Consider the following 14,199-nt stretch of genomic DNA (forward strand, 5'->3'; position numbering starts at 1 on the left):
GGGGGTGGGGCTGCTGTTTTGTTTGTGGGGTTTGGCTGGAATAGGGTTGTTATTGTCTGTTTTCTGTCTTGCCAGGCTGACCCTTTTCTGGTCCTTTGGCCAGAGGGAGCAGGCTTTTCTTCAGGAATTTTTTGTATATGGTGGTGTTGCTGGGTTTCCAACCTCTCCAGCCTGGGTACATAGGCAAAAAGAAAGAAAGAAATCCTGGAACTCAATGCCCTGGCATTTCTTTGGTCCTGAGGTCCTTAGCCAGTTTGCTTTCATCTCTGCACCTCACGGAGTCTCTTACGTTTGCTTTACGTGCAAACATCCAAGGCTTTATTTGTACTGAGTGGGTATGTCTACTCCAGCCTCCTGGAAGGGGAATTCTTCATCTCTCAGAAGAAAGCAAGCAGTTTGGGTAACTTTCTAATCACCAGACTCCTGACAAAGCTGAGGGACACAGCTGATAAATTTTACTACGATTAAAGCAACCATCCCTGACTTGGGGGCACTAGGCGTTCTTTTGCCAACATCACAGCCCACCATGTGTCATTATCAGCCAAGTCCATTCATAATGCCTTTTCTCATTCATCTTTGTCCTCATCCTTATGTCGCAGGGCTCAACATAGTGTCTGGCACAAGAGCCATTCAAGTTTTAATAATAATAATAATAATAACTACTTTTTATTAATTGCATATTATGTGCTGGGCATTTAAAATAAATATTTTGAATTTGTCAGAAGAACTCTACGAGGTAGATATTATTATTCCTATTTTACAAATGAAGAGTGTGAGGCTCAGAGAGGTTAAGGAAAGGAAACCAGACTGAGAGGGATTAACCAGCCAAAGCCACCCAGGTGTGGCAGAGGTGTGAATGCAGGCTTGCTCCAATTCACTGCTATTGCTCCTCATACTTTGCCCTTCTTTTTTGATGATCTACAACAACTATGCCCAGGTCAGCCAGCTGCCTGAGTGGGCCAGAGGCTGTGGCCCCTACACCATTGCTTCTAAAAAAAAAGAGAATATAGTCTGGGAATGCTATCTGCTGCTGAAGAGTTCACCACCAGAAGAGGAAACCATACAGGAGGCAAAGGGGTGCATTCTAGAATGTCTAGTAATTCTGGAGAGGTGATTACAAAGTAAGAACGCAGGTTCTAGAGCCAGGATGCCTGAGTTCAAATCCTGATCAGGCCACTTAACGCACTATGTGACTTTGGGAAAATTACTCAATTGCTCTGTGTCTCAGTTTGCTCATCAGTAAAATGGGGACAATGATAGTAGTCCCCTACACCTCAGGGTGGTTATGAGGATTAAATGAATTGGGACACATAGAGCACTCAGGCCAGTGCCTGGCACATAGAGAGTGCTCAGCACATGTTGGCTATATATAAAAGAAAGAACATTAGAAGATGAATCAGATTTGGTTCTGCAAACAAGAGCATTGAGTCAAATGAGGGTCAGTGCCTGGGCATCAGAGCAGCAGCAAATACCTCAGCTTGAATGTGGGGAGGGGCAATGGGGACTTTGCTGCACAGGAGACAGTTGGTCTGAGGTGTGTAGAGGAAGCCGTGGGCTGGTAGAAAGCAGAAACCTAGAAGAGGCACTGGCTGGAGTGGAGCCCCAGAGGCTGGAGCCTTAGATGTGAGTCTGGGATAAGGAGTCTTGCAAGAGGGAAGAGAAAGGAAGGAGGTCTGGAGGGAGGAGACCACTGTTCGCTGGGGAGGCCTGCCCCAGTGAGCAAGTGAGAGAGACAACTCTTCCCAGCTTTTCAGGACTTAATCACTTCCCGCCCCCACCAAGGGGGCATTTCCCTCCTGCCTGGAGGGGATGTCAGACTTCTCCTGGGGCAGCTGAGCAGCCCTGGGGGGTTTTCATGGCCCCTGAGACGTCCAGCCAGTTGGGGATCTCATTTCCATAAGCACCAAGGTGCTCTTTTTCCACTGTTAATAAAAGATGTGTTCAGCTGACACCTGAGTGGGGATGAGGCTCTGTTGGAGTGACAGATGGCTGTGCTGCTCTGGCTAACAGAGGAAGAACCGGGCCCCCGAGGGAGCAGGGAGAAGAGACTCAGACAAACAAGAACCACTGCCTGGAGCGGTACCTACAGCCCAAATCATAGCCATTTAATCCAATACATTAAAAATTCACAATTCCTATATGTAATCAATATGAAATATTAATCACTTATTTCACATTCTTTTTGTATTGTCTTCAAATCCGGTGTTCATCTTGCACCATGTGTGATGATTTAAATTTAAATAAATTAATATAAAAAGTTCAGTTTCTCAGTCTCACTGATGGGGAAAATAAGACATTTTGGGAGGGCTTTTTTCGGCCGCCCGGTATTCTATAACAACACGAACTGCTTTTCAAGTGCTCAGGAGCCACATGTGGCCGAGTTGTTAGTGCAGATTTAGAGCACTTCCAGCCCAGAAGGTCCTGTGGGCCTGGAGGCACCCCAGGGAGCTGTTTTCCTGCAGCTGTGTAGGAGACAATGTGATAATTTACAGGACAGTGAATAAGCCCTCCCAGGACCCTTGTAAGCGCCTGTAAGGGTTTGTGCAGCCAGCATCTTTGCTATGCCTGCTGGAGGCAAACAGAGTTAAAATAAAACTGCCACGTTTTTCTACATAATAGAGGGGGAGGCAGTTGACTTGAGCCATGAAGAAACTCAGGTGTGAAAGATATCAACCAAAGAACTTGTATGCATGTATGCATGACCCATGGACACAGACAATGGGGTGGTGAGGGCATGAGGTGGGGGGCAGGGGTGGGCTGGAAGGGGTCGATGCGGGGGGGGGGGGGGGGAGGGGGAGGGGACATATGTAATACTTTCAACAATAAAGATTTAAAAAAAGAAAGAAACTCAGGTGTGAGAGGAGCTGGGGAAAATGTCTTTATAGAGAGGAATGGGGAAGGGGAGTGTCACCCCAACCCCGAGGCAGAAACATGGAAGAAAGACTTGGGGGAAATGGAAACTGTGGATGGGAATTTTTTAGAAGAAAGCCAGAAGTGAGGCAATGTGACTCCTGTTCTTATCTCCACACTGCAGTAGACACTCAAGCATCACAAAACGCTGGTGTGCCAGCCGTCATATGGACACCGGAGAAGCGGCTGAGAAAACAGGACCCAGGAGTGTGTGTAGGAGGCTGGAGCAATGTTCATGGAGCATCGTCGACAGCTTGGCCCTGGGTTAGGCATTTGGGACACGTGAGTAGCTGAGACAGGCCCCCTTCCTGCTCTCCGAAGGGTGAGTGTGCTACACATGGAGGAATTCTGGGCGCTTAAACACAAGAGAGGTCTGAATCTGTTGAGATGGGGGGAGTCACAGAAAGCCCCCCAAGGAAGGCATGTCTATGTTGGGCTGTGAGGGAAGCACAGAAGCCACCAGAAGGGGTGGGGGTGAGACAGAGGGGGCAGCCAGGCGGTGGAAGGGTGGGGCGCAGACAGGAGCACCAGGATTCTGTCTCTCCGGCCTGGCCCAGCTCCTTGCTGGCCAAACAGCAGAGTCTTAGCCAGCAGTCCCGGCCCATGCCTGTCTTGGCTGTAAGGGCAACTCCCCTGCCCCTCAGCACGGTGCTTGTGCTGGGGACAGAGGGGACCAAGGAGAGGGGGAGGGTGAAGCCCCTTCCTGTGAAGCCCCCGTGGGGCAGAGAGGAGGAAGGGACTTGGAGCCCATCAGGAGGAGCGGAGCTTTTGGACATTGAGAGGCCCCGGCCGACGCCCTGCTCACCGGAGCTCCGTAAGCTTCTTCGCCATGGGCCAGGGCTTGTTGCGCATGTGGGTGATGAGCTTCTTCTTCTCTTCCACCTGCTCCAGGATCCTGGCCAGTTCCTCCTCGGACAGAGACTCCCCAGCAGAGGCGCTGGAGGCCACGGAGGGCGATCTGGAGGAGAGCCGGGGTAGAGCCGAGAGTGAAAAGGAAGCGAGCTTGGGATCAGAGGAGCCCAAAGCAAGACAAATGGGCTCCAGACACTCACAGCTCGGACCACCCCTGGCAGGCCTGCGCCTGCTCAGAACCCCGCAGTGACTCCCACCTCCTGTAGAAGAGGCCTGTAGCTCTGTCCTGTAGCTCAAGGCACGGGGAGGAAGGCCTCCCCAAATTCTACTTCTCCGAGTCCTCCCCACATACCAGACTCTAGCACCGTGATGCCCAATAGAAATACAATGTGTGCCACATACTGTAATTTTAAATTTTTTAGTAGCCCCATTAAAGTGGTAAAAGGAAATGGGTAAAATTAATTTTTAATAATGCCTTTCATTTAATCCAATATATTAAAAATTATAATTTCAACATGTAATCAATATAAAAATTATTAATGAGACATTGTCCACTTTTTTGTACTGTCTTCAAAGTTTGGTGTTCATTTTGCACTCACAGTGCCTGTCAATTCAGACATTAAATTTTCATTAAACATACCAGATCTGTATTTGAATTTCATAAAATTTATAATTGAAAAAAGTAGATTCACGTACCTCAATTTTTTGAGACATAAAAGTTTCCCGATAAATGAAGCAAGTAGCAGAATGTCATTTTCTTTTGACATTTGCATCTGCATTGACGAAAGTTTGTCTTTTTTAAAGAAATGCTTTGGCTTTAAAGTAAAATTGATTTCAAAACTACATCTGTCTGTCCAAGTTAAGTAAATTTACTAACTCTTGGGTCAGCTCTATATTAACATCAAATTAAAATTAAATTGAATGGGAAATCCAGTCCCTGGTCACACCAGCCACATTTCAAGTGCCCAGCATGTGGCTGGTTGCTGCTGTATTGGACGACACAGCATCTCATGGACACGACTGTGTGCTCAGCTGCCACAAAACCCAGATTCTTGGGTGTGCTCCTCAGCGCCTCCTTCTGTCATAAGAACAGCGACTCTCAGCTGAGTTGATTTAATCTGATCAACTTGATTGAATTGGATCAGAAGGTCACAGTTTGATTCCCAGTCAGGGCACATGCCCAAGTTGTGGGCTCGATTCCCCAGTAGGGGGCATGCAGGAGGCAGCCAATCAATGATTCTCTATCTCTCCCTATCTCTCTTAAATATATATATATATATATATATATATATATATATATATATGAGACCAGATAACCTCTTGACTGGATAGTCAACTCACATCATCCGTGAGGGGCAGATAGATATCAGGTGCCTCCAGATATGACACCTTGAGAGGGACACAGTATCGCTTATATGGTATTCAAGCTGGGATGCATAATCTAGCCATGAAGAAACATCAGAAAACCCCCCAAATGAGGAACTTTCTATTAAACACAAAAACAGGATTGTACCTTCAAAAGTGTCATAAATGACAAAGAAAGGCTGCAAAATATCCCAGATGAAAGGAGACTAAAGAGATGTGACAACAAAATGAAATACTTGAACCTACATGTGTTCCTATACTAGAGGAAGAAAAAGAAATGCTATAAAGAACATTATCGAGTCAACTGACAAAACTGGAACGTGAATGGTAGATTAGATACGCTATTGTACTGATGCTAAATTACAGGGGAGGGGCTGGAGAAGAGTTCTGCCAGGGCGGCCGTCTTAGCAGGTTCATTAATGGAAACATCAGGATATGCGCTTGAGTTTCTGCAGGCTTTAGAGACCAGTTTGCAGCAGGCTCCGTGAGCTTTAGCTTCTGATGGACTCCTGAGGAGCAATAGAGAACCATAGCAGGGAGGTGGAGAGGAGGGGGCCCTGGCCCTTGAACACCCGAAAGCCTGGAGCACAGGGATTTTTTTTTTTTATATGCCTCATGCACACCCCATGATATCTGCCTTTGGGTCTTCGCATGGGGTGTTCCCTCGGTATGGGGGGCATTCAATCATTGCTCATTCCAATTCCACCTTTGCTTTCTTTTTAAAAAAATATATATTTTATTGATTTTTTACAGAGCGGAAGGGAGAGGGAGAGCGAGTTAGAAACATCGATGAGAGAGAAACATCAATCAGCTGCCTCTTGCACACCCCCTACTGGGGATGTGCTGCAACCAAGGCACATGCCCTTCACCAGAATCGAACCTGGGACCCTTGAGTTCGCAGGCCGATGCTCTATCCACTGAGCCAAACCGGTTAGGGCCTCCACCTTTGCTTTCTGTCTTGTCTAATGGTGACTGATGATTATGTCCTATCGCCCCTACTAGTCTGTCAGCATCTGGGGAACAAAGCTAGGATTTTTCATCTCTCTGTGCCCTGACATGAGCATGGATGAGTCCTTGTCTGTACCCCTTACTTTGCATCTGCCATCCAGACACCGGTGGTCTGTTTAGGATGGTGCAACTTCCCTCTAAAGTTTGGAACACTCCAAGGCCCACTGACAATGCATTCAAGTTTTCTTTAAGTTGTTAAGGGTATACTCATCCTTTACCTCCTTAGCTCATGTCCAGGGAGAACCAGACAGTAGACAGAAGCCCTAACAGCCAAGGAGGGCTGACATGGGTGACAGGAGAAATCAGTGGCCGGTTTGAGGGCCTGAGTTCCATCTCTGTAAAGGTGGAAAGGCACCATGGACAATGACTGGGGGTGTGGGTGAAGAGGGTTTGTTGGAACCCAGTGGAAAGGAGCATTAACTTCACTATAATCCTAATACCTCCACTGTTTCAAAAGCCTCCGCACCCATTACCAACAGGGATTCTTCAAACATCCTGAGAAGTGAACAATGCAAAAAAGGGAGGCGAAGAGAGGGAGCTGTCCATTCAAAATTGGGAGCAAAACATGGAACTAAAGTTTTGACTTGCCAATTCTGTACGCTGGTTCTGTTCATCAACCCACGTGTGCTACTGCTAATGAACAAAGGAAACAAAACAGATAAAGCAAACCCCAAATCCTCGAACTTCAGAGCTGGTGGAACCCTTGAAGATCTTTTAGCTCAATGCTGTGTTTTACAGACGAGGACACAGGTCCAGATCAGGGAAATGGTGTACTTAAAGCCCTCCTATGAGTCCTAAATCAAATTTTGTTCATTTATATCAGCTCCTCTGCAAGAGCTGTGGTGAGTCACCCGCTGGAATCAGGAGACTTGGAGTCTTGTCCCACCCTGCAGCCACCTCCCCTCCCCACGCGGAGCTTCCACTTGCTCTGGTGTGATATGAGGTGTTGAGTGGAGAGTGCCCGGTGACCACTCCACCTGGATGGCCATGATTTCCCTCCAGGTTCTGCCCCAGATTCGGAGAGGCAAATAGAAGCAGGAGAAGAGAGCAGGGGCCGCCTATTTATAAGGTAGGGGGTGGGGAGTCCTCATCAGGAGAGGGAGAAAGATCAGCAGAAGCGGGAAAGCACGATTAAAAACACACCTGAATCAGAGTCACAACACACCTGTGTTTCTTCTGTTGCTTCCACATCTCCTTCTTCGGCACCTCCTTTTCCTTCTTTGAGGATGCTCTCTGCTCCTTAAGGGAAGCCCTCCCATCCCTCTTCTTCCTCCCCTCTCGGGTCCTCTGGGCTGTGCTCCGCTTCTGTTCCCCCAGCTCCTCTCGGTGTCTCCTGTGCTCTACCTGCTTCCTTTGGGGGGAGTCTGGCCTTGGGCTGCCCTTGGCCCGCTCCTTCTGGCCAGCAGGGCCTCCGCACCTGCCTGTCACACCCTCTGCTTTGGGGGCCGGCTTCCTGGAGGGTCTCCTCCCAGATCTGTCACCTGCAGGGGCGGGGAAAAGACAGGTCCCAGCTGTGAGAAATCAGATGTTCAAGATGCTTCCTGGAGCTTTTAGCTCCAAAGGCCTCTTTTGGAGCCTCTGGTCTTGGGGTGAAAATTAGTGTCTCCCGCCTTTGACCAGTTGGCACTCCTACACACTCTTGCCTATCCTCAGGTAGAGATCCAGGCACATGCCTTTCTTCTTTCTTGGTGTGCAGTCCCTTGGACTCAGAGCGGAATCATCTCCTGACTCCCAGGGTCAAGGCCAAGTCTGGGCCTCTGTTTGGTAAGGCTGGACTACTGAGATAGAAAGGACCCAGCTGGCTCCATTCTCCAGGGCTTTTCCCCCTCATGTGCCCCTGCCTGGCATGAGGAAAAGGATCGGAGGTGAGAGCAGCAGGTCCTGTTCCTCAGCACGACTGTGCAGGCCACAGGTCCAGTCAGGAGGCAGAGGGAGAGGGGAAATGTGGGCAAGAGCCTTCGCTGTAGTTCAGAGGGAAGGAATGGATGAGGCAGGGTAAGCAGGGTTAGGGATGGCTGGTTTGAATAATTTCAAAGAGACCCAGAATAGCCTACCTAACATTGAAGGAGGAGAACAAAGTTGATCAACAGACATTATCTAACATCAAGATTTACTATAAACCTATAATAATCAAGACAGTGTGGTATTAGTGAAAGAATAGACAAATACACTAATAGAGCAGAATAGAGAGGCCAGAAGAAGACTCACATAAATATAGCCAACTGAGCTTTGACAAAGGCAATTCAATGGAGATAGTATGTTTCACCAGATGGTGCTGGAAAACTGGACATTGCATCACATGTAAAATAATAATAATAATCTAGACACAGACCTTATACCTTTCACAAAAATTAACTGAAAATGGACCATAGATCTAAATGTAAAATGCAACAGATAAAACTCAAAGATAACAGAAGAGGATACCTAGGTGATCTTGGGTTTTGCAATGACATTTTGAATCCGACATCTAAAGCATGATCCATGAAAGAAGAAATGGATAAGTTGGACTTCATTAAAATTAAAGAGTTCTGCTCTGCAAAGTCACTGTTAAAAAAATGAAAAACAAAACAACAACAACAAAATCTATATATAAAAGTCTAAGCAACCATTCGACCATTCAACCGGTAGCTATGACGTACACTGACCACCAGGGGGAAGACGCTCAACGCACAGGCATGGAAACATGGAACAGACTGATGAATCTCAGAGGGAAAGGGGAAGGGGGGAGGGCGGGAAGAGATTAACCAAAGATCTTATATGCATGTTAGAAGCCCCATGCACAGATTCATGCACTGGTGAGGTCCCTTGGCCTGGCCTGCAGGGACCGGGCCAAAACTGGCAGTCCAACATCCCCCAAGAGGTCCTGGATTGCGAGAGGGTGCAGGCCAGGCCGGGGGACTCCACCGGTGCACGAATCCATGCACCAGGCCTCTAGTAAAAATATAAAAAAGAAAGAAAATGAAAAGACAAGTCACAGGCTGGAAGAAAACATTTGCAAAATGCATGTCTGAAAAGAATTTGTATCTAAAGTCTACAAAGAACTACTAAAACTCCACAATAAGAAAACAACTCAATTTAAAAATGGGCAATGGATCTCAACAGGTACCTCTCCAAAGAAATACACAGATGGCAGATAGGTATAGAAAAGAAGCCAACATCATATGTCTTCAGGGAACTATGAATGAAAACAAGAATGACTTATTAGATGACTAACAATATTAATTGCTAGTGAGGATGTGGAGTAACAGGAACTCTCATTTATTGCTAGCAGGAATGCAAAATGTTACAGCCACTTTGGAAAACAATTTGGCAGTTTCTTACAATGCTAAATACAGCTTTCCCCTAGAATTCAGCAGTCACACTTGTAGGGGTTTATCCAAATGAATTGAAAACTTAGGTCCACATAAAAGCCTGCACACAAATGTTTACAGCAGCTTTACATATAATTGCCAAAAACTGGAGGCAAACAAGACATCCTTTAATAAGCGAATGGATAAGTAAACTGTGGTGCATCCAGACAATAGAATATTATGCAGTGATAAAATGAGCTATGGAGCCATGAAAACACATGGAGGGACCGACCTTAAATGCATATTCCTAAGTGAAAGAGGACAGTCTGAAAAGGCTATGTACTGTTTGATTCCAACTCTATGACATATGGGAAAGGCAAAACTATAGAGACAGTGCCCTGGCTGGTGTGGCTCAGCTGGTTGGAGCATCATCCCGCACACCAAAAGGGCACATAACCAGGTTGCGGGTTCCATCTCCGATTGGAGTACATACGGGAGGCAACCGATCGATGTTTCTCTCTCACATTGACGTTTCTTTCTCTCTCCCTCTCTCTCTTCCCTCCTCTCTCTCTCAAATCAATAAGAAAAAAGCGTGTCCTTGGGTGAGGATTTAAAAAATATTTTTTAAAACACCCATGGAGACAATAAAAAAGGTCAGTGGTTGCCAGAAGGGGAGGAGGAGGAGGGGAGAAGGGATGCTAGGTGGAGCACAGAGCATCTTTTTCAGGGTGTACTAGTCTGTGTGACATTGTAATGGTAGATGCTTGTCAAAATTTGTACAGACTACACAAAGAGTGACTCCTAATGTAAACTGTGGGCTTTAGCTAATAATAGTGTATTAATACTGGTCCATCAGTGGTAACAAATGCAACACACTGATGCAAGATGCTAAAAATAGGCGAATCTGGGGGAGAGAGGGGGAAGGAAAGAAGATTGTATATGGGAGCTCTTTCTGTTTTCTGTGCATTTGAATCTGATCCCCTCAGGCTTGAAGAGTGACCACAAGGTGAGAGTGAGAACTGAAACCATGTACCCCACGCTCAGCCTGGACGTAGAACCCAAACTACACTTCAGTGTCTATATCAGGATGACTTTGTGCTATGCCTGTCTTCATTAGCATGACTTATTTTTCCAGGAATTTCCTGCCCAGGCAAATGGCTCATGACAGGATTTTCCCACAGATCCATCACCTCCTCAATGAAGAGCACCACAGACAATTTGCACCCTTAGATTCTTTGAATGCTTCGCCTCAAAATCCTGGCCTTGCTATTTATTGTGGACTGGTATATCATAATTCTTACCCAATCCTAAACAAGCTTCCACTTTGAAAGACCTGCCTTGAATCAAATTTTCAATTCTCAATAAATTCCGACTTCCCTTCCCCTCTGAGACAGTGCCAAAGCCTGCCTGTAAGCAACACATCAGCTTTGTCTTATCAACAGGCTGTGTTCTTCATACTGACGGAGCCAGCTTTTGACAATAAATTAGATCAACGTATTTTGCTTTAAAAAAAAAAAAAAGAAAGAAATGGTGTACTAAAGAAAAAGGCCATGGAAATAGAGAGTGATGAATTATAATTGGGATGGTTGAAAATGCCTCTCAAAGAACTGATGTTTATGCTGAATCTTGAAGGATGAACAGGACTTTGCCAAGAGAAGAAAGGGGTAGAGATATAGAGGGGTGGGGGCTAGTCAAAGGTGGGGGGATTGTGAGCAGAGGAAACGGGATCGAGGGCCCCGGTGGAAATGCCAAGGGGTCTGGGCATGGGTTACCAAGGCAGAGCTGAGTCTCGGGGAGGATCCGGTGCTGGGGCGGGGAGTGTGGAGAGAAGGGGTTACCCAGAAAACAGTACATGCCCATGGGCAGTGGATTGGAATCTGAAGGCCGAGGGTGTGTTACTGGGGTGTGTTTTGCAGGATGTGGCCTGCATCAATGGGTCATGCTAGCTGCACTGAAGAGGCTGTTGTGGGCGGGGACACTGGTTCCCAGTCGCTGCAGGGCAGGCCCTGTGAGCACGTTTGCTTCACTTGCTGTGAAGGCAAGAAGAGGCATCCAGCAGGACAGCAATCTCCACTGGGACTTGGTTCCCAATTGCTGCAGGTACTTCAGGGACCTGGGAGATCACTGGTGTAAGTAAGCACATGGGAAAGTATTGGGTGCTATTTACAGACTCAAAGGCAGGAAGGACATGGTGTGTGTGGCAGGACAGGTTTTCTTCACCCAGTCCTGCCCTAACCTTTCTCTTCTCCTTCTCACCTCCGGGGGGAGAAGGTTTTGGGTAAGACAAGGTAAAGGAAGGTAATTTGGACGTGATAATAACTCATCCACGTTAGGAAGCTGGTCAGTGTCAGCCAGTGAGAGATAGGTTGTCTTGTAGATGCTCTTCCACGGCCCTGGGAGGCTCGGCTCCCTCTTGGAGGAGCGATGGAGCCAGAAACAAACCCTCTCCCTCCAAAGACATGGGAGGAGGGTGAGACTGCGTGTCAGCGCAGCTGCGACCCTGGGAGAGCCCTAGAACTGAGCTGGGTGGGGGGCAGCGGGGTGGGTGCAGAAGGGGGTGGGCTGTGGAGAACCAGACCCAAGCATCCCGCAGACAAGGATCACCAGTGGAGCTGGCCCTCCCTCCTCCGGCCACACCGAGGCACACGTTCTCCTGCTCGCTCTCCTGTCTCCGCAGGGAGGTATGGGCTGGATGGGGCGGCCGGGGGGGTGGGGAGGAGGGACAGTGACCAAGGGGCAGCTGGAGTGTTGAGATGCCAGTGGTGCCTTCACACCGGCTCCCTCCTGCCCAGAGCCCGGGCTCCCCTGCACATCCCCTTGTCACGGAGCTGCCTCACCAAGGACTCGGGCCCCGGGCAGTGGAGATCAGTGGGGGACAAGAGGGGAGAACTTGGCAGAGGAGGCCGAGGAGGTGGACCTTGGAGCCAGCTCCCCCACATAGTGTGCACCAGGGTGGGGGCCAGAACAAGTTCCTTCCCTTCAGAATGGGGTGGGGAGATCTCCTCCACCCCCCAAAGTTTATCGCTCCCCAAGATTCTGCTTCCTCACCCACAATGGGTGCCCTGACTGGGATGTGGGGAGGAGAAAATGGCATCGGATCCACAGCACGTCTCGTGATATGAAGTGAAGGACGGCCACCCTGTGGGCATGGCTTCTGCCCTCCTAATGGCAGCGGGGGGTCTTCTCTCCAGCCTATGAGGTCCTCCGGAGCAGGCCACCCCCTCTGGGTAAGCCCTCAGGCTCACATTCTGGATGAGAAGAGGATGAGCACCCACTACTGTGGGGATTTGTGGAGGTTGAGTGTGCAGCTGGAGTCCGTGGCCTGGGTGGGAGTCCTGACGCCCCCCTACCCGCAGGCTGGTGAGTGTTCACTGCTTCCCAAGGCTCATCTCCAAGTGTCCTAACTCTGGGCGTCTTCCTGACCCCTGGGGCTGAGGGCTGGCCCTCCCCAGGCAGCATCCGCCCCCTCTCCAGTTAAACCTCCTGCTTGGGAGGGCTCCTTACAAAGATAGGGAGGGAGAGAGGGAGGAGGGAGGATGGAAGAGATGGTGGCTGGGCTGCCAGGCTGAGTGGGCACTGCAGGCTCCCCGGGAACGAATCACCACCTCACCTGTGCCTGGAGAACCGCTGCTCGACCTTCCTCTCACTCCACCTCCTGCTGTAAGAGATGGACGGATAGATGGATGGCCTCTGGACAGTCCCCCTCCCTGGGCCACCCCCATGTCACTGTGGGAGCCCTCCGCCGGTTCACAGCTGCCTCAGCCCGGAACCTGGCTCCCGTTATTTTACTAACAAACTCCAGGACCCCCAGTCTTGACATTTCTCTGACACCCTGGAAAAATCATGAGGTCAGAACATCCCCACAGCTCCCTGCCCCAGGCAGACAGACGGACAGACAGAGGAATCGGCTGAGGGGATTGCCACGGAAAGGCAACTCTAACCAAGACAGCAGGAGACTGAAAGACCCCGGAGGGCTCTGCCTGCCTCTGCCGCTCAGCGCTCAGCGTTAGCACAGGTGCTGTGCGTGGCACTCTGCACCTGTCATTTTAAATCCCTCCAACTGTCCTGCAAGGAACGGAGGCTGCCTTCACCTCCCCGATGAGGCCGGGAGAGGTTGGATAACCAGACTGAGGTTGCTCAGCAAGTGGGCGGCAGGCCCTGAACTCAAACCCAGGTCCCTGTGTCTTGAATGTTCCTTTCTGCTTCCCCGTCCCCTGCTGCTATCCGGGGACCCTGGGGGGGGGGGGGGGCGCGGCGCAGAGATGAGGACAGACTCACCTGCCTCCCCCAGGCCCTTTGGCTGGTGGCTCATGGTCAGCATGGCTGGCTGGGCCCCCTCGGCTCAGGGGGCTTGCTGATCCACACACACCGGGAGCCTGGGGTGGTTTCCTGTCCTCATGCTGGCTGACCGCCCTTCCTAGGCCCCAGGGCAGCCAGGGCTCTGCGGCTTGATTGAGCTGGAACGTGGAGGTGGGTGAAGTGTGGGAGAGAGCAGGAAGGAGCCGAGGTGGTGAGCTCCCAGCCCTTCAATCCGGCCACACACTCCTCAGTTCAGGTTTCCCTGGAGAGAGGCGGCGCGGCCTCACCTTTCAGGCATCACTTACAACAGAGGGGCCTGCTGCTCATCTCCACTTGCACTGGGCCAGCCGAGTGTGCGGAGCATCCCGGGCCTCCCCTCTGTCGCAGCCCTGGTGGGAACAGGGAAGTTCTAGGACGTTTGTGAGAACCATCGCCAGGGCTCAGTTTAAAACACGATTCCCAGGACCACCCCTGG

At 49.5% G+C, this 14,199-nt stretch overlaps 1 protein-coding gene across 1 annotated transcript in view; it reads right to left on the reverse strand.

Moving 5' to 3' along the window:
- The window catches only part of TMC2 (transmembrane channel like 2), a 47,909-nt gene extending 34,172 nt beyond the window's left edge, over positions 1-13,737 (reverse strand). Inside the window, exons 1-4 of the mRNA XM_054724171.1 lie at positions 13,704-13,737; positions 13,036-13,083; positions 7,301-7,616; positions 3,716-3,868 (exon numbers count right to left, since the gene is read on the reverse strand). Of these exons, the coding sequence (XP_054580146.1) occupies positions 3,716-3,868; positions 7,301-7,616; positions 13,036-13,083; positions 13,704-13,737 (551 nt within the window). The remainder of the gene's footprint in view (positions 1-3,715; positions 3,869-7,300; positions 7,617-13,035; positions 13,084-13,703) is intronic.
- Between the last annotated feature and the right edge of the window lie 462 nt (positions 13,738-14,199).

The sequence above is a fragment of the Eptesicus fuscus genome, chromosome 12 (assembly GCF_027574615.1).
Source record: "Eptesicus fuscus isolate TK198812 chromosome 12, DD_ASM_mEF_20220401, whole genome shotgun sequence".
Lineage (NCBI taxonomy): Eukaryota > Metazoa > Chordata > Mammalia > Chiroptera > Vespertilionidae > Eptesicus > Eptesicus fuscus.